General features: G+C 35.9%; 1 protein-coding gene across 4 annotated transcripts in view; it reads left to right on the forward strand.

The window, feature by feature from the left end:
* The window catches only part of ZMYM4 (zinc finger MYM-type containing 4), a 148,461-nt gene that overhangs the window by 101,525 nt on the left and 23,571 nt on the right, over positions 1–23,365 (forward strand). For all 4 annotated transcript variants that reach the window (XM_032594254.1, XM_032594255.1, XM_030325241.1 and 1 more), the window contains 14 exons: positions 2,755–2,905; positions 3,400–3,515; positions 4,562–4,837; positions 5,012–5,162; positions 6,209–6,381; positions 7,167–7,317; positions 8,102–8,242; positions 8,565–8,602; positions 9,546–9,690; positions 13,765–13,883; positions 14,794–14,965; positions 17,778–17,831; positions 18,228–18,407; positions 18,744–18,838. In XM_032594254.1, the coding sequence (XP_032450145.1) occupies positions 2,755–2,905; positions 3,400–3,515; positions 4,562–4,837; positions 5,012–5,162; positions 6,209–6,381; positions 7,167–7,317; positions 8,102–8,242; positions 8,565–8,602; positions 9,546–9,690; positions 13,765–13,883; positions 14,794–14,965; positions 17,778–17,831; positions 18,228–18,407; positions 18,744–18,838 (1,962 nt within the window). The remainder of the gene's footprint in view (positions 1–2,754; positions 2,906–3,399; positions 3,516–4,561; positions 4,838–5,011; positions 5,163–6,208; positions 6,382–7,166; positions 7,318–8,101; positions 8,243–8,564; positions 8,603–9,545; positions 9,691–13,764; positions 13,884–14,793; positions 14,966–17,777; positions 17,832–18,227; positions 18,408–18,743; positions 18,839–23,365) is intronic.

The raw sequence follows: 23,365 nt of genomic DNA on the forward strand, positions 1-23,365 counted from the left end.
ATTATTAGCTTAATTGATGTACTTTACATATAAATAGGATTTGTCAAATGAATGTTATTAAAAACCCGGGTATAGAGTTTTGTAAATAGCATATTTCTCTTCATGCATTTGAAATACATGCTTGTGGGCATGACATTTTTATTTCAAGTATGATTCATGTTTTTGAATAATATTTTGAAAATACACAAAGAAGAAAAATAATGCATTTCCCAGAGATACCCAGTCTTATCTTTTTGGTGTGTAGCCTTCTTTGAAATATATTTGGTTTGCATATAATATACTTTTTTTTTTTAATGTTTTATTTTATTTTTGAGAGAGAGAGAGAGAGAGAACCACCAGGGGAGGGGCAGAGAGCGAGGGAGACACAGAATCGGAAGCAGGCTCCAGGCTCTGAGCTGTGGGCACAGAGCCCGATGCGGGGCTCGAACCCACAGACCGTGAGATCATGACCTGAGCTTTGGCTCAGGATTTGCACGCTTAATCCACTGAGCCACCCGGGTGCCCCTATAATATACTTTTTTATTGGACAAGGTAAGGTCCAGGTTACGTACATATTCTTGAATCAGATCCATATAGTTGAAATTGCAATTCAGAAATTGAAAATCTTACCATTAATTTGTTTATAAGGGTTTTTCCTTTTCTTCATGAAATACGAAAAAAATAAATGTAGGTCATATATTATTTTGTGAATAGATGAGGCTTATAGAAGATGAATTGAATGAATTCTGTATGACAAATACAGCTTCGTTTTTATCATATTTGTAATTTGTTAGCAAATTTTGATCAAAAATTAGATTTTAGAATTCATAAATCCAAAGATATGATAATCTTTTTTTGTTTATTTTACAATGCCTTTCTTTTGTAGCATGATAGCTGATCATTCTTTTTCTTAAAATAGTGACTTTTTATACAGTCTACCAACATTCATGAATGTAATAATGTCAATTGAGAAAATCCTTTTAAATTCTTAATACTTTGCAGTGATTTTGGAATTTTAAACATTATATGGTGTTTCCTTTTATTTCTTGTTATTATTCAAGTACATTAAAGGGGCTTAGCTTTACTATTTATTCCTTCCTTTAGAAACTCCTTGTTTTTGCTTTCACAGGGGATAAAAAAAGCCAATATCTTCATGAGTTTATCCTTGTTCAAAAGACTGTTTTCCTGATAACTGTTTCAAGTACTAAAAGTTACTTGGATTCAGTCCATTCAAAGATGGTTTATATTCCACAAGAGAAGGAGAAATAGGTTGAATCATCTTAATTTTAATTTATTTACTATATTTAATTTAGCCATTACTTATTAAATTTCTCACATATTGATATGTACTGTGGTATAGAGAAAGAATTTGATTTAGAAGTAAAGCATATCTCAGTTTGATATCTTGATTCTCTATTCAAATAGAATTTTACCTTGGATAAACAGTTAAACTCTCTGGGTTTAACTTTTCTTATCTGTGAATGGGTATTATACTACTACTGTCACTGGGATGTTATTAGGATTATGTGAAGGAAGAATGGGAAAGCACCTAGTATAGAACCTGGCATGTTGAAAATGGTCGTATCTGTTGTTTTGTTTTTTTCCTTATATATAATTCATTCAACAAACATTAGATGCGATTCCTGCTTTGAAGGGCTCCATGTCTCCTGAGGGAGATAGACATAAAACTGAGTAGAGATGCTATGGTGGAAGTATTATGGTGTTCAGTGGGGCACAGAGGAAACATGGTCAGTTCTAGTTGGTAGGACAGGATGAGACTATCAGCAAAAACTTCACAGAGATAATGGATGCTGGATATACTTACAAGTTATCTTGAATGTATGATATACTAGTAGTATTTAGTATTACTGACTGCTGAATCCCTAATTAAAAAAATTTTTTTAATGTTTATTTATTTTTGAGAGAGAGAGAGAGACAGTGTTGAGTGGGGGAAAGGCAGAGAGAGAGGGAGACACAGAAGCAGAAGCAGGCTCCAGGCTCTGAGCTGTCAGCACAGTGCCCGACACGGGGCTCGAACTCACGAGCCGTGAGATCATGACCTGAGCTGAAGTCGGACGACGCTCAACTCACTGAGCCACCCAGGCACCCCTGCTGAATCCCTAATTTAGCTCAAACTTAAGATAATAATAGACTGTTTGATTGCTTATATTTGAAAATTTGTGATATCCAAGGTTTGCTCCCACTTTATTGCTTACTTGCTTTATTGCTTTGTGTGCTTTGTTGTTGTTAGTGATAGAATAGTTGGCAGTGACTTTCCTAATAAGTTTATTAATTTTATTGAAATCACATTTTATTGCCACATATAGCACCTTTTGTAGGGGGGGTTCTTCTAATTTTTAGCATAGTGTAAGAGCATGAATTCCCTGTTTGTAATTTTTTTAAATACTATTTTTAAAACTATAGTTACAATCAATTAGTAGATTCCCAAATTAATTGCTAGGTTGCGTTCAGCATTATTTTTTAATGGATAGAATATAATGGAAAATATAAAAATGCATCACATGTTATCATGATTTATATTGTTTTATGAAACTTTTTTCAGTTTTATATACATGTATACTACACAAACACAAAAGTTCAGAAGTATGTACTGGGTCACTTTGTAAAATTTATTTCTTACTGAGGATTGTAATCATAAAAGTTTGAAAGCCACTAATTTAAAATATTTCAACAGTGTTAAGTATAAACATTTCAAAGAATTATGCTTTTACTTATCATTTGGTAAAAATGAATGTTATTTTATTCTCTTAATAGAAATCAGCCAAAATTACACCATGTGCGCTTTGCAAATCATTGAGATCCTCAGCAGAAATGATTGAAAATACCAATAGCTTGGGAAAGACAGAGCTTTTCTGTTCTGTTAATTGCTTATCTGCTTACAGAGTTAAAATGGTTACTTCTGCAGGTAATACTGGTTTCATGAACTATATAAATATAATAGTTGACAAAATTATGGTTATTGCTTTTTGTATAGTACAGATTTTTGTCCAGATTTAATTGATTTTTAAGGCAAGTTTAAAATATTTCAGATCTGTGTTGTAAAATATTACCTATTGCCTTGATTGCTTAACTTATGTTTATTTATTTGCTTGCCTATTTGTGCATTCCCCTTTACCAAAAGAATTTCATTTGACTTCTTTAAGGTATTTTTTTTATCCACACCTGATTTATTTCAGGGTTCATTTTGTAGTTTCAGGGTAGATCTACCGTGCCAACTTTACATTAAAAGAAATATTTTTAATGTTAAGTTAGTTTTTGTCTGTATGTGACATGATTTAGTTTCAGTTGCTGCAACTTGACCTGGCCCTTGAATTTCATATATTGGATAATATTTATTTTCTCATACATTTGTATACGTTTGTATATATTACTCATTAGTTTTTATTTTGATTTGCTAAGGTGTACAAGTTCAATGTAACAGTTGTAAAACCTCAGCAATCCCTCAGTATCACCTAGCCATGTCAGATGGAAGTATACGCAATTTCTGCAGCTACAGTTGTGTGGTAGCTTTCCAGGTACGGCTTCAGAAATCTTCCTCTCCTGTCAGTGAGTTGCCTACCATAACGTATATAAACTTGTTAGGTGTTTGCTAATGCCTGGATTGCCTGAATTTTTTTCTCAGTCCTGTTACACTTGGATTCTTTGATTTTTGATGTGTTTGGAGGCATGTCATTTAACTGCCTCCTGTAAAATTAAATGGTACTGTTACTACCCAGATTATCTATTGGGAGGATGTTATTATTTTATTTTACTTTTATTTTTTGTTAACTTTTTAAAAGTGTATCTATTTATTTTGAGAGAGAGAGAGAGAACGAGCAGGTAGGGGCAGAGAGAGCGGGAAGAGAGAAAATCCCAAGCAGGCTTTGTGCTGTCAGCACAGAACCCGACACGGGGCTCAAACTCACCACCATGAGGTCATGACCTGAGCCAAAATCAAGAATCGGATGCTTAACCAACTGAGTCATCCAGGTGCCCTGGGAGGATATTATTTTTATTTTATTTAATTTACCTTTTTTCTTTTAAATGTTTATTTATTTTGGGAGGGAGCGAGTGTGTGAGCAGGGGAGGGACTGAGAGAATCCCATGCAGACTCTGCACTGTTATTGCTGAGCCCAGTGCAGGGCTCTATCCCATGAACCATGAGGTCATGCCCTGAGCTGAAACCAAGAGTCGGACGCTTAACTAACTGAGCCACCCAGGCCATCCCATGGGGATATTATTTTTAAAGGAGATTATTAGTTTGGGGCCTCTGGCTGGCTCAGTCAGTAGACATGCAACTCTTGATCTCAAGGTCCTGAGTTCGAGCTCCATGTTGCATGTAGAGATTACTTAAAAAAAAAAAAAAGTTTAAAAAATTTAAAGAGATCATTAGTTATTTTAGTTTCTGCATATAAATGACACTGTATCCATTCACTTCTAAGCTGTTCAAGGGCACGGAGTGTCACCTGTTCACAGGTGTATCTTATGTACCTAGAATTGTGCTTGTCAGACTTAGGCACTCGGTGCTCATTTGACTGAACAAATGATTATATTGATTATCTTGTTTTGTTTCATTTTTCAGAATTTGTTCAACAAACCAACAGGAATGAATTCTTCAGTAGTGCCCTTGTCTCAGGGCCAGGTAATTGTAAGCATTCCCACAGGTTCAACAGTGTCAGCAGGTGGGAGTAATACCTCTGCTGTCTCCCCCACCTCCATCAGTAGCTCTGCTGCAGCTGGCCTCCAGCGTCTTGCTGCCCAATCCCAGCATGTTGGGTTTGCACGAAGTGTTGTAAAACTCAAGTGTCAGCACTGTAACCGTCTTTTTGCCACAAAGCCAGAACTTCTTGACTATAAGGTAAAGTATAGGATCCTGATAAAGGGTTTGAGTGTAAAATGGTCTATCTATAAAATCATTTCTAGCTTTTCATCTTTAAAAATTACACTACTTGTTTTAAAATAAGAGGGAATAAAGGATTTCCAAAAGATAAACCAAATGTTTCATTAGTACTTAATGATTATTTCTTTACAGGGTAAAATGTTTCAGTTCTGTGGCAAGAATTGTTCTGATGAATATAAGAAAATAAATAATGTAATGGCAATGTGTGAATATTGTAAAATTGAGAAAATTGTAAAGGAGACTGTGCGATTCTCAGGTGCTGACAAGTCATTCTGTAGTGAAGGTAAAGACAAGATCATCTTACCTACTGATCATGTTGGTCCTCTTAAAAGTAACTGATAATTTAAGCTGTTACTTTGTAAGTTTATCTGTTTTATCCATTGTGTAACAAAGCTTTTTGTTTTGTTTACATTTGGTTTGCTTTTTACTGAGCTAGTCCTTCATATCATATAGATGTTAAAATGAAGGAAAAGATTGTTGAAGTGTATTACAGAAGATGGTGGTGATGTGAAAAACATTTCATGTTTTTAGGTTGATAGGGATTCTTTTAGTTATTGGCGCTTGTTTCTAAAGAGAAACTTCTTAGGGGCACCTGAGTGACTCAGTCGGTTAAGTGTCTGACTTTGACTCAGGTCATGATCTCACAGTTTGTGAGTTTGAGCCCCTGCATCAGGCTCTTGGCTGTCAGTGTGGAGCCTGGAGCCTGCTTCGGATTCTGTGTCTCCCTCTGTCTGCCCCTCCCCTTGCTTGTGCGCACCCTCTAAATAAATAAATAAGTAAGTAAGTAAATAAATAAATAAATAAAAGCAAATATTTAAACATAAATAAATAGAACTTCTTACATTTTAGTAGCATCCTAAATTATATTTTTATTGTTTTAAATAGTCATTATATTTCTGAATATAATAGACAAATCAGTATGAGGTAGATTGTCTATTTCGATGACTTTTTTGTATGTTTAAAATGTTTTATTCTAAAACTGTGCATGATTAACCTCCTAGACTATTGGCTTTCAAACCTTTTGACCACAACACAAAAGAAGAAATACATTTTACATTGTGACCCAGTATGTTATCGCCTACCCAAGTGAAACAAAGTTTTAGGAAACAAAACAGACTTTTATTATATGTGATGCTCTGTAATATTTACTGTCCTGTCCTCTTTTGTTTGAAAAAGAAAATGATAGTATAGATTCTATAAATTGATCTCTTGGTCTACTAACTGGTAAGGATCCAACTGTGAAAACATTGTCTTAGAGCATTTAAGTTTAAAGATGTAGGTACTTAATTAATTTTTTTCTAATGTTAATTTTATTTTTCCTGTTTTTAGGTTGCAAATTGCTTTATAAACATGACTTGGCGAAACGCTGGGGAAATCACTGTAAAATGTGCAGTTATTGTTTACAGACATCTCCCAAATTGGTACAGAATAATTTGGGGGGGAAAGTAGAAGAGTTCTGTTGTGAAGAATGCATGTCCAAATATACAGTTCTATTCTATCAGGTAATTAAAATTAATATCCTTGGGGTTTTTCAAATTAAGGCATACATTATTCCCTTCTTTTATTCTTTAAAGTGGTATGAAGGGCAATGTAATGATTTTAAAACTTTTAAGTATTAAATGTATTATGTTGTCCTGTGGTATTAATGTAAGATTTAAGATGACTTTAATGTCACTGAAGTTATGTTCTTTTTGTTTTTAATTTCCTTGTAGAAGACGTGTCAGTCTTAAGACATTAAAGAGTTTAAAATTAGCATTTTATCTATTTATTATATAACTAAAATGAATTTGTCTTCTGAAGTTTTTGAAGAAGATAGGTTTTATTTTCATTTCACTATGTTTTTTAATTACTCGTTATTGGCATCTTTATAATGTGACTTTTTTTTAAATTTTTTTTTTTTAACGTTTATTTATTTTTGAGACAGAGACAGAGCATGAACGGGGGAGGGTCAGAGAGAGGGAGACACAGAATCTGAAACAGGCTGCAGGCTCTGAGCTGTCAGCACAGAGCCCGACACGGGGCTCGAACTCACGGACCGCAAGATCATGACCTGAGCCGAAGTCAGACGCTTAACTGACTGAGCTACCCAGGCGCCCCTTTAATGTGACTTTTAATATGTAGTGTAAATGATTTGAAAAATGATAAATGTTTACCATTTTAGGATGGTTTTCATTTTTATGTTCTAAATTAAGTTAATTTCCTCACTTGTTATGTGTGAACTCCTTTTATTCTGTCAGACCAGAGATAATTTGTATTTTACTCTTTTACTATCTTATTTCATTTTTAGATGGCCAAATGTGATGGTTGTAAGCGACAGGGTAAACTCAGTGAGTCCTTGAAATGGCGAGGAGAAATGAAACATTTCTGTAACCTGCTTTGTATCTTGATGTTCTGTAATCAGCAAAGTATGTGTGACCCACCTTCACAAAACAATGCAGGTAAAATTAAACTTTATAGTCTTTGATCAGTGCTAGGGACCAACTACTGTTCTACAGAATGGGAACTTTAAACAGTTGTTAATAATTTCATGAAATGCAAATTTCACTCTGTTCAAATGACATTAATATTTGAATCCCTTTTTGTTTAACAGTTTAAAGCTTTGTAGAAAGGAGTTCATTTAGTTTTCTCTGAACATTTTGAATTAAACTCTAAGAACTATGGGACAGAACGGCAGTTAATATTTTGTAATGGGTATATACACCTTGACTTCCTTAAACAAGGATTTGAGAGTGTAACAAAGGACATAGAATATAAATCACATGGCCTTTTTTTTTTTAATTTTTTTTTTTTTAACGTTTATTTATTTTTGAGACAGAGAGAGACAGAGCATGAACGGGGGAGGGGCAGGGAGACAGAATCGGAAGCAGTCTCCAGGCTCTGAGCCATCAGCGCAGAGTCCGACACGGGGCTCGAACTCACGGACCGCGAGATCGCGACCCGGGCTGAAGTCGGACGCTTAACCGACCGAGCCACCCAGGCGCCCCCACATGGCCTTTTAAAGGCACCACATGTGTAGTTTTACAAGAGAAAATACATGGAATACTTCTAAGTTTCACTAATTAAAAAATAGGAAACAAAAACCCCAGTTAATCCTAACGTGATTCTTTGCTCTGACAGAATTTAACTTTACTGAAAGCATTGTTTAACCTCCTTGAGATGTTGGGTTCTATGTATGTGCATATAAATTACATGAGGTCTTTTTATTTTTGTTTATTTAATCAGCAAGTATTTCCATGGTGCCAGCTGCTTCAGCAGGGCCCCCATCTCTAAGAAAAGATTCAACTCCAGTTATAGCCAATGTGGTATCATTAGCCAGTGCTCCTGCTGCTCAGCCCACAGTGAATTCTAACAGTGTCTTACAAGGTATGTCTGATTTGAAAGCATTTATGTAGCCTTTTGAGGTTGAGTACAGGGGTTCTGTCTTTTTTCCATCACTGGTCATTTTCAAATATTTGACACATTTATATTATGAGTGGTGGCTCTCTGTGGGCTGTTGGGCACTAAACAATGTTTTTGTCCCTTTTTCTCACGTGATACTTTAGATGCTAGTCTTCCCATGAATTAAGATAATACCTGTTTTTATTTGGAGATTTTGTGTCTGTTATCCCACCATCAGCTTTAAATGCTGCTGTTTATGTTTAAATAATTGTGTAAGGTCCTAAATATTTATTTTAATTTATATTAGGTGCAGTTCCAACAGTAACAGCGAAAATCATTGGGGATGTAAGTTTTATTCTTTTAACTGGTATTGCTTGCTACTGTGTTTATTTTCCAGTTTTGTACAGTATGAATATGTCTATGCTAATTTTCTATGCTTTATTCTTTATTATGTAAAATAATTTTCATAAGCTCATAACCTTTGTTTAGGAATAAGATATTCTGGTTATTTATTGATTGATTCATATTGTGGTTATTTAATTAGGTCTTTAATGTACTTTGATTTCTTTGAATACTTGCTATCTCTGCATAGTTACTGAAGCCTATTTTTGTTGGTTTGTTTTTGTTGTTTTTAATAGTAGATAATAAAATTTTACAGAATTCAGGCATAAAGGTATTTGGGACATTTTGTAATGTAGTCAGATTGTAAATAAAGTATTTATAAAATACAGTTTGTTTCCACCCAGAGCAGATTATCCTTAAGTAAGCACTCTTTTTTTTTCCTCAATAATTTTTGCTTTGTTTCTTAGAAGAAAATTAATAGGAGAAAAATTTACAACTAGAACAGTAGCAGTTCTGAAGTGTTTCCTGGTCTGTTAGATAACTTTCACATCATCTTTTTTTAGGTTATTTAAATGATCATAAGTGTTTATGTTATTTCTAGTTATCTTGAACCTAAGTCTTTTAAGACTCATCTCAGTCAGGAAATAACAGTTCTCATTTTAAACATAGCCAGATTGACCAGCAATGTCTTATAATAGAAATAGCATTTTTCTTGGTAAATAGAATTGGTAATTAGATACATTCAGAGTCAGTATATAGTTATCAAAATATTCTTATATAGCTATTGGTATTTCAGGAATATTGTATTTCTTACATATTTAGTTGAATATTTATGTTCTTTGTCTTCCATGTAATTCCAATATAGTGTTTCTTTTGAAATTATAGTATTTCTTCTAATTAATGATAAGCTTTTGAAACCTCTTTGGTTTCTGATTTTTTTTTCTAGGCAAGTACACAAACAGATGCTCTGAAACTGCCACCTTCCCAGCCCCCAAGACTTTTGAAGAATAAAGCTTTATTATGTAAACCTATCACACAGACTAAAGCCACTTCTTGCAAACCACATACTCAAAACAAAGAATGCCAGACAGGTATGTTCCTTGCACTTCCTCTCTGTGTCTCTCTCTCTCTCTCTCTCTCTCTCTCTCTCTCTGTGTGTATATATATATATATATATATATATATACTCTCTCTCTCTATATATATATATTTATATATATTTATATATGTTTTTAGTATATATATATAAATAAATTTATACATAAATTTATGTATAAATTTATTTATATATAAATTTATACATATATAAATATATAAATTTATACATATATATATTTATATATATTTAGTATATATATATTTATATATATATATATATATTTTTTAGTGGGGAAGGAATGCTAGATTTGCTTACATTAATTGAGTGCCTATGCCCTGGGTGATGTGTTTGATTGCTTATGTACATCACCCAGTTGCACCCTCATGACTTTTCCTGTCAGTTAGGTATTTTCACCCTCTAAAAATTAAGTTATGCCAAAGAGAAGGTAGTTAATTGATAATACCATACTGTGAACACTTCATTTTCTTTTGTTGATGACAGTGTAATTTTATGGAATAAGGGTAGACTTTGGAATTATATAGACACGCTCTTAATAGGAGTTGTAGTTTCATAGAGGATCCTTATGTTTGAACTTTTCTACCCTCTATATCAAATAAAGTCAGGTTTTTGTGGGGGCGGGGGGCTTTCTTTTCTTTTGAATTGCCATCCCTAAGCAAAATCCTCTAATCTACTTTTCTGGATGCTGGTGTGGTGCAGTCCTCTGATCTTCTCAGCTGGCCTCTCCTGGCCTGGAATCTCTGCCCTGCAAATGATCTGGGCTGAGGATGATTGGGACCTCATATTCTTGGCCTACCAGTCCTGCAGTAGGGCTTCTACCCTATGGGTGGCAGCTGGGTGGAGAAAGGGAGACTCCAGCCTGTCAGCTGTACTCACCAGGAAATTAAACTTTTCAATATGGAGTTGGAGGGAATGAGAAATGATGGTGGCCAGCCCCCTGGTGAGATATGGTAACCCTTGTTTGGGAGCTGAAGAAATAGGATCCCATTCCTCCTGGCCACACCTACCCAGAGCAGAGCTTCTGTCAAGTTGAGCTGGCTGAGCTGGGGTATGGAGTAAGTAGTGGAGCACATGTCATAGATTCCCACTATTCTTACTGTATTTAGGTAGATTTTCTCAAATAAATGTCTATTTGCTGTATTCCCTTAGGACAATTTGTAAAGAATTTAAGTGGTTGGGTTTTTTTTTTTGTTTTTTGTTTTTTTAAATGTTTTTTGAGAGAGCACAAGCAGGGGAGGGGCAGAGAGAGAGGGAGACACAGAATCTGAAGCAGGCTCCAGGCTCCACTCTGTCAGCACAGAGCCCACTGCAGGGCTCAAACTCAAGAACTGTGGGATCATGACCTGAGCTGAAGTCAAATGCTTAACTGATTGAGCCATCCAGGCGCCCCTGAGGTTTTGCATTTCTTTAAAGCCCCCATGGACCACATTGAATAGTAATGTTACAGATGACTTCAGCCTATATTTGTATTGTAGTTAATAGTGACTTACTTAGTATTATGTAGTTTGGTTATCAGACATCTCTAATCCCGGTGATTTTATTTTTATTTTTATTTTTTGCGTATAGTTGAAACACACAGTTACATTAGTTTCTGGTGTGTACAGCTTAGAGATTTGGCAAGTTTATACATTATGCTGTGCTCGCTACAAGTATACCTACCATCTGTCCCCATCATATCATTATTACAGTATCATTGACTGTATTACTTATGCTCTGCTTTTTATTCCTGTGACTTACTCATTCCATAATTTGGAGACCTCTATCTCCCTCTCCCCCTCACCCATTTTGCCCAGACTCCTATCGACAGGTAATTTAAGAAAAATTTTTTTTTTTTAGTTTACATCCAAATTAGTTAGCATATAGTGCAACAGTGATTTCAGGAGTAGAGTCCTTAGTGCTCCTTACCCATTTAGTCTGTCCCCCCTCCCACACCCCCTCCAGTAACCTTCTGTTTGTTCTCCATACTTATGAGTCTCTTATGTTTTGTCCCCCTCCCTGTTTTCATATTATTTTTGTTTCCCTTCCCTTATGTTCATCTGTTTTTGTCTCTTAAAGTTCTCATATGAGTGAAGTCATATGATATTTGTCTTTCTCTAATTTCACTTAGCATAATACCCTCCAGTTCCATGCATGTAGTTGCAAATGGCAAGAATTCGTTCTTTTCGATTGCCAAGTAATATTCCATTGTCTATATATACCACATCTTCTTTATACATTCATCCATCGATGGACATTTGGGCTCTTTCCATACTTTGGCTATTGTTGATAGCCAAAACAACATGCTGCTATAAACATGGGGGTGCATGTGCCCCTTCAAAACAGCACATCTGTATCCCTTGGATAAATACCTTAGTAGTACAATTGCTGGGTCATAGGGTAGTTCTATTTTTAGTTTTTTGAGAAACCTCCATACTGTTTTCCAGAGTGGCTGCACCAGTTTGCATTCCCATTGACAGGTAATTTTTAATGTCCACTAAACCATGGTAAAATTGATCCAATATTATTTCCTACCTCTAACCCTACTCAACTTGTCAGCTTTTCACTTCTTCTCACTAGCATTACCTTTCTCTTACATTAATGGTTTTATAATCATCTAGGGTATTTTTCTGGTACATAGAAAGGACCCTGTAGGATACCTGTTAAACATTGGATAAATTCTCCATCCTTCTCACTTAGTTTCCCTATTCTCATTTAGGTTTCTAAGTTCTGTTTCATCTTTTTAATACCTTAGAATATGTGTATGTGGCTCACTTGCCTGGGTGGCTCAGTTAGTTAAGCATCCGACTTTGGCTCAGGTCATGATCTCACAGTTCAAGCCTCTCATCAGGCTCTCTGCTGATAGCTCAGAGCTTGGAGCCTGCTTCAGATTCTCTCTCCCTTCCTCTCTGCCCCTCCCCTGCTCGTGCTCTGTCTCTCTCTCTTTCTCTCAAAAATAAATAAACATTAAAAAAAAAAAAGGTTTAAAAAAAAAAGAAAATCTGCTTGTATGTATTTATTCATTTTTGTAGGTATCATAACCACCCTAGTCCAGGTCCTCATCGTCTTCATTGTATGTACATACTTCAATTGCCTGCTCCTTTTACACTTCATATACTTTTTATTCCATACTATGATGGCCTCCAAATTAATCTTTTTTAGTGACCTTTTCATCATATTACTCTGTGCTAACAGATCTGCAGTAACTCCACACTATCAACTAGAAATGATTTTAAAAGTTCATTATAGGGGCGCCTGGGTGGCGCAGTCGGTTAAGCGTCCGACTTCAGCCAGGTCACGATCTCGCGGTCCGTGAGTTCGAGCCCCGCGTCGGGCTCTGGGCTGATGGCTCAGAGCCTGGAGCCTGTTTCTGATTCTGTGTCTCCCTCTCTCTCTCTGCCCCTCGCCCGTTCATGCTCTGTCTCTCTCTGTCCCAAAAATAAATAAACGTTGAAAAAAAAAAAAAGTTCATTATAGCGGTGCCAGGGTGACTCAGTCGGTTAAGCATCCGACTTTAGCTCAGGTCCTGGTCTTGCAGTTCATGAGTTTGAGCTTCACATCAAGCTCTCTGCTATCAGTGTGGAACCCACTTTAGATCCTCTGTCTGTCTCTCTCTCTGTCCCCTCCCCCCAGAATACATAAACATTTATTTTAAAGTTCATTATAGCTTCACAAAAATGGCCCTATTTAATCTCATCTTTAACATACCTTTCTTATTCATGTTAGCAGTTTTCTGTAACCCTCTTCTAAGATAATTGTTCCAGTTCTTTACATGCATTAATCCACATTATATACTTCATTCATTGTATCCTCATATCATTGCTCATTGTTTTGTTGCCTGCTTTTTATCTTTGCTATACTCAAACCTTTCTTTGCTAGTTTAGTTATTTCTTCTTTTGACTGCCAGTGTCATAGATTACACTTTTGAACTATAGGTCTGTGTGCTTTAAAAAGTTTTTTTTAATTATAATTCTTTGGAACTGTAAATCGCCATTGCTTTTTAAAAAATTTATATTAAGATGTTTCTAACCCTCTTTGTTTTGTTTTTTTTAATTTATTTATTTTTCATTAGAAGACACTCCAAGTCAGCCCCAGATCATTGTGGTGCCAGTTCCCGTACCAGTGTTTGTGCCCATACCTCTTCATCTTTATACTCAGTATGCACCAGTCCCATTTGGAATTCCAGTTCCCGTGAGTAATCATGTAGAGATGAAGGCTGATTTAGTGCACATTTTCCTCAATTAAAATGTTACAGCTCAATTTAAAAACTCTTCACTTTTTGGTAAAAAAATGTTTGGCTCTTATCATATTACTGTATTATTTAATATGGAGTATATTAAGGGCTGCTTGTATTTATACCCTGCCTTCTCAGAGAATGCTATGATACAGCCTTTTTATAATGTTCCGTACACAATAAGACCACTTAAATAGAAAAAGGTCAGACATGTGTATGTGTGTTAAAATTCTAGAGTCTAACAAGAGTGAAAAAATAAATACTGTGATTTATATTATTCTCACTATTTTAAAAAATGTGTTCATTTTGTATTGGAAATATATTTTTCCTTGGTGAATTCTTTTTAATATTTATTTATTTTTGAGGCAGAGAAAGAGACAGAGCATGAACGGGGGAGGGTCAGAGAGAGAGGGAGACACAGAATCGGAAGCAGGCTCCAGGCTCTGAGCGGTCAGCACAGAGCCCGACGCGGGGCTCGAACTCACGGACCATGAGATCATGACTTGAGCCGAAGTCGGACGCTTAACCGACTGAGCCACCCAGGCGCCCCTTTCCTTGGTGAATTCTTAAGGAAAATAGTTGTGTGAAACTGAAAATGTTAAGCAAGAAATATAATCAGAAACTAGTGTGTATTAGATAACTTATTTTAGATGAGTTAGAAACACATTTTGTTGACTATCCAGAAAAGCACTTAATTGAATTTTGATTTAAATGGCTGTTGTCTTATAAAAACAAACTAGCAAGACTATTTTAATCATTAGCAATAGAAATATCTGAATTTGTTCATTATTTTAGTGCTTAAATCATCTCACAAATAATAGTTTTGATGACAAACCTGTTCCCAAGAAACTGTCCTTGGTCTTTTAGATGCCTGTCCCTATGCTTATTCCATCCTCAATGGATAATGAAGATAAAGTCACCGAAAGTATTGAAGACATTAAGGAGAAGCTTCCTTCACATCCATTTGAAGCTGATCTCCTTGAGATGGCAGAAATGATTGCAGAAGATGAAGAGAAGGAGAAGACTCTATCCCAGGGAGGTTGGTATAATTGTAAAGTAAAGAAAGAAAGAAAACACACAAATTTTCAGGTAGCTCAAGTAATTTTAAGTATTGGGTAGTCAAGATATTTCTAATAGCTTTATTTGTGTTTAAATACCGAATTTGTTAAACTTGTTGATACCTCTGAAACTTTTTTCCTTTTTATGAAACTACATATCTATAGTCAATACAGTTTTTAGTTCTTAATGATTCCAGAAAAATTGCCTGTAAATCCATTTTCATGATTATTTTCTGACTTCATTCCTGTATTCAAAGCCATGATCCCCATGTAAGAATTCTTAGTATATAATAATCAGCATGTTCATAGAAGGTAAATAGAATATTATGATGGAAAACCATTCGGCTCCTGTACAATCAGGAAGTGACGGAACTAGAGGTTGAATTCAGGTCTGTCTTCCTCCAAAGTTGATGATAATAACCAATACTAGCAGGACATATCCAGAAAGGTTTCTGGCCTTAGCACTTTCTTGATTTTGGGATATAAGAAGACATAGAGAAAATTGTGTTATACAAAGGCCTTTTCCTGTATCACTGATGAGTCAAGAAATTATTTTTTCTTGACAATTTTTTTCTTTTTTTATTGATGGTTTTTACAAAGCTAAGGTTTAGATTTTTGCATAATAAATGCTGGGTGATTTTCTGAGCACTGTAACTTTTTTTTTTAACATTTATTTTTGAGAGAGAGAGAGAAAGAGGGAGAGAGAGAGAGTGGGGGAGGGGCAGAGAGACGAGACACAGAATCCGAAGCAGACTCCAGGCTCTGAGTGTCAGCACAGAGCCCAATATGGGGGCTTGAGCCCAAGAACTGTGAGATCATGACCTGAGCCAAAGTCAAATGCTTAGCCAGCTGAGCCACCCAGGCACCCCAAACACTGTAGCGCTTTTTTAAAAAAAGTATCAACATTCCTCTAGTGATGCCATTAAGTTTTAAAATCATAATATTGTCAGAGTTGCATAAAAAGGTTATTTGTTACTATTCTGTTTCTGGTCTCATTTTGGTCTCTAGTGTATAATCTCATAATTCTGACCCATTTATATGTAGATTTTAATGTCTTAGAATGTTGCCCCTTATGCTTGATCTTATAATTTCTGATATTTAGTTTGGAAGTTTAGCAATTCATGAAAATAAACCTCATTTTAAGTTGGCTTTCCACTCACATTAACAGTTTACATTTTGGGGTACCTGGGTGGCTCAGTTGGTTGAGCATCCAACTTTGGCTCAGGTCATGATCTCACAATCATGAAGGAGATTCTGTGTCTCCCTCTCTCTGTGCCCCTCCACTGCTTGCTCTCTGTCTCTCTCAAAAATAATAAACACTAAAAAAAAAAATAGTTAACATTTTTTAGGTGCTTCCTCTTAACAAATATTGTGACTTTCTCTTAACCTAAAAATTGAGTCAGACTGAAAAAACTTTTTAAAACTAAGCCTTAAGACAGATAGTTGTAATCACTAGAGTGTAAGTAAAATCTAATGGTTTAGAAACATAAAGGAGGGAGAAATTTATTCCTACTGAAGAGAACTGGCTAATTGATGTTTGATTTCAGAGAAAAGAAGCTGTAGTCCTGGGCTTTAAAAAGCATTTTGTTTTGTTTTTTACTTTGAATCCTTAAGGTCTTTACTTTTATTTTTTAAAAGTAAACAAAAATTTAATGTTTATTTACATTTGAGAGAGAGAGAGAGAGAGAGAGAGAGCGCGTGTGCATGGGAGAATGGTAGTGGGAGAGGGAGACAGAGTCTGAAGCTGGCTCCAGACTGAGCTGACAGCACAGAGCCCAATGCAGGGCTTAAGCCCATGGGCCGCGAGACAATGACCTGAGCCAAAGTCAGATGCTTAATCTACTGAGCCACCTAGGCGCCCCTAAAACCTTAAGCACTTTAGTTTTAAAATAGTTAATTGATAGAACTGTGTCCGGTTTCATTCATGTGCTTATTGTTCATGTAACTTGTATTTATATTCTAAGTCTAGTGACTTCTCAGTGTAGTGTTAAGATATATTTTGGGAGGAAAAGCAATTCAATGCATATTTGTCAGTTTGTAAATAAATTATGTATGTGTGTGTGTGTTTCGTGGTAAAAAATAAATTCAGAAAGCACAGGAGTGTATGGGGTGCCTGGGTGGCTCAGTTGGTTGAACGATCGACTTCGGCTCAGGTCATGATCCCACGGTTTGTGAGTTTAACCCTGCATTGGGCTCTGTGCTGATAGCTCAGAGCCTGGAGCCTGCTTCAGATTCTGTGTCTCCCTCTCTCTCTGCCCCTCCCCCACTCATGCTCTGTCTCTGTCTCAGAAATAAATAAACATTAAAAAAAAAAAGAAAGCACAGGAGTGTAAATCTAAAATAAAGGTCCCTCTTGACATGACTTCTCTTGTACTGCTACCTTAGAAATATAAACACTGTTAGGGGTCATAATTTAATTGCATTTATCACTAATGCCTATTTTTATTAATGAATTATTCTTTCTGCATATGAAGTCTATTTTTATTTAAGTTTATTTATTTTCAGAGAGGGAGAGAATGAATGGGGGAGGGGCAGAGAGAGAGGGGAACAGAGGATTCTAAGTAGGCTCTGTGAGCTCAATGTGGGGCTTGAACTCATGAACCATGAAGTCATGACCTGAGCCAAAGTTGGATGCTTAACCGACTGAGCCACGCAGGTGCCCCTGCATATGAAGGCTATTTTTTTAGCATTCCCTAGTATGATTCATTTATATAATGTAGTCATTTCATTTGAGATGCAGTTTGCTTTGTGAATACATGTAAGTTCTTTAATTATGTGCTTTTTTTCCCTTAGGATCCCAAACTTCTGAACAGGAGCTCTTTTTAGATACCAAGATTTTTGAAAAAGGTTTGTAATTCTACATATATTTCAAATCTTAGAAATATTATTCTCAGTCATAGAAACCATAAAGTATTAGTATTCTTGGATTTAATATTTGTATTTTTAGCTATTCATAAGGGGCATCAGATGTCTATGATTGTATTCTAATGTGTAATGAGAATAATAAAAGGTAACTCAGATACTGGTTTTAAGGATTAATTAAAATAATGCTTTAAAGTGTTTACCAAGAATATGAAGCCAGTTTTGTGAGGCTGGTGAAGAAATTACTTCATCTTTTGAGTGTATCTACTGAAATCAGCAGGTGTATCTTGGTTTTGTTATTCAGGGGGGTTCAGGAGGGTTTCTGAGCTTGTATAGGGTCCATCTCATTTTGAGCATTTGTTTGTTTTCTGTATATTTCAGACCAAGGAAGTACATACAGTGGTGATCTTGAATCAGAGGCAGTATCTACGCCACATAGCTGGGAAGAAGAGTTGAATCATTATGCCTTAAAGTCAAATGCTGTGCAAGAGGCTGATTCAGAATTGAAGCAGTTCTCAAAAGGGGAAACTGAGCAGGATCTGGAAGCAGATTTTCCATCAGGTTTGTGCAACATAAAATACTCTTGGTTTTAGAAGATTGGTAGAACTCTGAATTGACATCATGAAGCAGTTATACTGTCTGATAACCTAAGGCACAAATGGTCTCTACCTTTGAAGGTTAAATAATAAAGTGGTTAATTTTTTTTAACCTTTCACACCGTAATCTTGCAGGATGTTTCCTTCATCATTAATGAAGTTTTTATTTAAATGCTATATCCACCTTTTTTGATCATAAAAAAATAATATAGTGATGATTACCTGATATTTTCTCCCCCAAAGTCTCTATATAAATCTGAGTTATTTATATCATAATATGCTTTCTGCTTATTATTAATAGAATCCTTTGACCCACTGAATAAAGGACAGGGAATCCAGGCACGTTCCCGAACAAGACGACGGCACAGAGATGGCTTCCCTCAGCCCAGACGAAGAGTAAGCAGTAGCTTAATTTTTCTAGCGTTTTCTTTGGTGTTTATTAATTCTTGCTGTTTACAAAGCTCTGTGACGGCCATCGTCCCAGTATTCCGTATATTGTTTTACACAACCTTGTATTTTTATGCCTTTATTTTGTTTCTTATAATCAAGAACAATATCTTTTGGATATTTTAAAGGGATGTGTAAACCTCATGTTATGGTAGTAGAGGTACTGAGACAAGTCTCCCAGCACAGCACTGGGCAAATGCTTAGTATGTGGTTGTTATTATGTAGCTGCTCAGATGTTTCTTGTGAATGTCATGGTCTGTATCACCATTACACCTTTTCCAGCTGGTAGAAGGGTAACCAGGCAAGTTTACAGTTTCCTGGTGGATTGTTTGTTACTCTGTTTTGTTACTCACTTGTGTTACAGAAAGTCATTCAGGATTCAGTAGGGATTGATGAGCTCCTGAGCATATATTTTGAGTCATGGCCCATGCTTCAGCCATATAGACCCAAGAAAAGACAGCATTCCTGCCTCTCTAAATAGCATATGATACCACACCTGTGTATGTGCCACATAATCACGAAATTTTTATAGATTTATAAAACTTTATAAATGTATTTGTGTTACACTTGATTAACTTAAATTAATAAATAATATTTGGCAGACTACTGCTGTTACAAAAAAAAAAACCATTATCTTTTACTTTATATTTCTTCTACCAGGCTCTCTTTGTTTCTACAATTAGAGATGTTTTTGTTCTGTTTTACTTTAAAAAGCTTTTTAAAATCCTCATTGTACACTTTTTTTAAAAAACCTCTAAATTTAGCCTTTTTTACATATAATAATGAAGTTTATTATTTTATTTAAAAAAAATTTTTTTTAACGTTTTTTATTTATTTTTGAGACAGGGAGAGACAGAGCATGAACAGAGAAGGGTCAGAGAGAGGGAGACACAGAATCCGAAACAGGCTCCAGGCTATGAGCTGTCAGCACAGAGCCCGACGCGGGGCTCAAACTCACGGACCGCGAGATCATGACCTGAGCCGAAGTCGGCCGCTCAACTGACTGAGCCACCCAGGCACCCCTTATTATTTTATATAATATAGTATAATAGTGAAATTCACTTGGACATTTTCTCATATTGACAGGGCTTTCCCACACTAAAATTAAAAGAATAATGGCCTTATATTTTTTTTAATTAGCTCTGTTGAGTTATAATTGCATCTAAAAGTTGATAAATTAAAAAAAAATTTTTTAATGTTTAGTTTTGAGAGGGAGACAGAGACAGTGAGCAGGGGAGGGGCAGAGAGAGAGAGAGAGAGAGAGAGAGAGAGACACAGATCTGAAGCAGGCTCCAGGCTCTTAGCTGTCAGCAGAGCCTGTTGCTGGGCTCGAACTCACAAATCATGAGATCATGTCCTGAGCAGAAGTCAGATGATTAACCAACTGAGCCACCCACACACCCCTAAAAGTTCATAAATTTTAAGTGTAATATTTGAGGGGCTCTGTCAGATATATTAAGTATGTAACTACCACCACAACCATAACCCTCCACTGTACTGAACGCTCCCTGGGACCTTTTGTAGTCTGTCCTTTCCAGTTCCACCGATCCACTTTGCAGATTGATGTAAAATGGTACCTCTTTGCTTTTTCTATAATTTCATATAAATGGAGTTTGGTGATTTGTTGTCTTCCCTGTCTGGCTTCTTTCACTTAGCATAATGGTTTTGAGATTCATCTGTGTTGTTCCATGTATCAGTAAGGCCATTCATTCCTTTTTATTTCTGAGTAGCATTTCTTTTAAAAGGATTTTTTTTTTCAACGTTTATTTATTTTTGGGACAGAGAGAGACAGAGCATGAATGGGGGAGGGGCAGAGAGAGAGGGAGACACAGAATTGGAAACAGGCTCCAGGCTCCGAGCCATCAGCCCAGAGCCTGACGCGGGGCTCGAACTCACGGACCGTGAGATCGTGACCTGGCTGAAGTTGGACGCTTAACCGACTGTGCCACCCAGGCGCCCCCTGAGTAGCATTTCATCGAATGGACAAACCATAGTTTGTTTAACAGTTGATGGTAATTTGAGTTATTTCCAGTTTGGTGCTATTTCAGATATACTACTGTGAACATTTTAATATAAATCTCTGTGTGAACATACACTTTCATTTGAGGAAAAATACCCAGGAGTGGGATTGCTGGGTCTTATTGTATGTGTATTTTTAACTTTGTAGGAAAGCTATCAAACTGTTTTCCAGGGTAGTAAATGTATTGATTTGAATTCCCACCAGCAGTGTATGAGTTCCAATGTGCTCCATGACTTTGCTAATACTTGGTATTTTTAATTTTAACCATTCTAGTGAATGTGTAGTGGTATCTCACTGTGACTTTAGTTTATACTTACCTAATGACTGATGATGTTGGATATCTTTCCATGTGTATATTTGTTATTCTTGTATTTTCTTTGGTATGGTGTCTATTCAAAACTTTTGTGCATTTTTTTTAAAAAACTACCTTATTATTATTTTTTTAAGTATTTATTTTGAAAGAGAGAGAACGAGAGCCAGTGTATGTCAAGCAGGGGTAGGGGTGCAGAGAGAGAGGGAGAGACAATCCCAAGCAGGCTACTCACTGTCAGTGCAAAGCCCAATGCAGGGCTTGATCTCATGACCTGTGAGATCATAATCAAAATCAGGAGTCGGGATGCTCAACCAACTGAGCCACCCAGGTGCCCCTCTTGCACATTTCTTTTATTGGGTTGTTTGCCTTCTTACTGAGTTGTAAGTGTTCTTTATCATGGATGTAATTCTTTTCTCAAACTGACTTTTGCTTCTATGCTGTTTTTTCTTTATTTTCTTAATGGTAAAGAACAGAAGTTTCTGAATTTGTGAAAGTCCGTTTTCATCAATTTTTAATTCTTTTATTATTCATGCTTTTTAGAATTCCATGTAAAAGTCTTTGCTTAACCTGTGGCAATTAAGATATTATCTTATGTTTTCTTCTGGTTTTATATTTTAGATTTTATGTGTCTCTGATTCATTTTAAGATGATTTTTATATATGAGTTCAGGCAAGTGTCAAGGTTATTTTTTGTATGTGGTGTCCCACTGTTTTAGTACCATCTGGGAAAAGGCTGTCCTTTCCCTTATTGAATTATACTTCTGTTAACATCAGCCAACTGTATATATGTCCGTCTGTTTCTGAAACTGTATTCTGCATTGATTTATGTGTCTATTTTTTTTTTATTTATTTTTTTAACATTTATTTATTTTTGAGACAGAGAGAGACAGAGCATGAACGGGGGAGGGGCAGAGAGAGAGGGAGACACAGAATCGGAAGCAGGCTCCAGGCTCTGAGCCATCAGCCCAGAGCCTGACGCAGGGCTCGAACTCACGGACCGCGAGATCGTGACCTGAGCTGAAGTCAGAAGCTCAACCGACTGAGCCACCCAGGCGCCCCTATTTATGTGTCTATTTTAATACAGTACCAACTGTTTCGATTGTTGTAGCTTTACAGTGAGTGTTGAAATCAGGAGTATAAGTCCTCCAACATTGTTGTTCATTTTCAAAATTGTCATTCGTATATCCATATAAATTTTAGAATAACTTGCCAATTTTTATAAAAAAGACTGCTGGAAATTTGGGGCTGTTCTGAATCCAAAGATCAATTTGCATAAAATTGCAATTTTGAGCTGTTCAATATATGAAGATTATGTTTTTCTCCTTTATTTAGATCATCTTTAATTTTTCTTAGCAATGTTTTATATATTTTATTGTTCAAGTCTCATACTTTTTATCTAATAAGTATTTAAAATTTATTTTGACCCTGTGTTAAGTATTATTTTTATTACAAAATTTTCTAATGTTTATTTTTGAGAGAGAGAGAGAGCTTGCACATGAGCAGGGGAGGGGCAGAGACAGGGGGTGAGAGGATCCGAAACGGGCTCTGTGCAGACAGCAGTGACCCCGATTCAGGGCTCATACTCATGAACTGTGAGATTATGACCTCAACCAAAGTTGGACACGTAACCAGCTAAGCCACCAGGTGCCCCAAGCAGTATTATTTTTAATTTCATTTTCTAATATTCCTCATTGTCATATAAAAATAGAGATTACTTTTTCTATATAGAGTTTATGTATTGTGATTTTGCTCAATCAATATCTTTAGGCTTTTCTATGTGGACAATCATATTATTTGCGAATAAAAATTGTTTTACTCTTGGGGCGCCTGGGTGGCTCAGTTGGCTATGCATTCGACTTTGGCTCAGGTAATGATCTAAATCATGAGTTCGTGCCCTGCGTTGGCTCTATGGTTACATCTCAGAGCCTGGAGCCAGCTTCAGATTCTGTGTCTCCCTCTCTCTCTGCCCATCCCCACTCATGCTCTATCTCTCTCTCAAAAATGAATAAATGTTTAAAAAAAAACAAACAAGATTGTTTTACTTTTTCCTTTCTAATCTTAATGCCTCTATTATTTTATTTATTTATTTATTTATTTTAATTTAATTTAATTAATTTATTTATTTTTGGATATATTGCACTAGC

Source organism: Lynx canadensis, chromosome C1 (genome assembly GCF_007474595.2).
Source record: "Lynx canadensis isolate LIC74 chromosome C1, mLynCan4.pri.v2, whole genome shotgun sequence".
In the NCBI taxonomy this organism is placed as follows: domain Eukaryota; kingdom Metazoa; phylum Chordata; class Mammalia; order Carnivora; family Felidae; genus Lynx; species Lynx canadensis.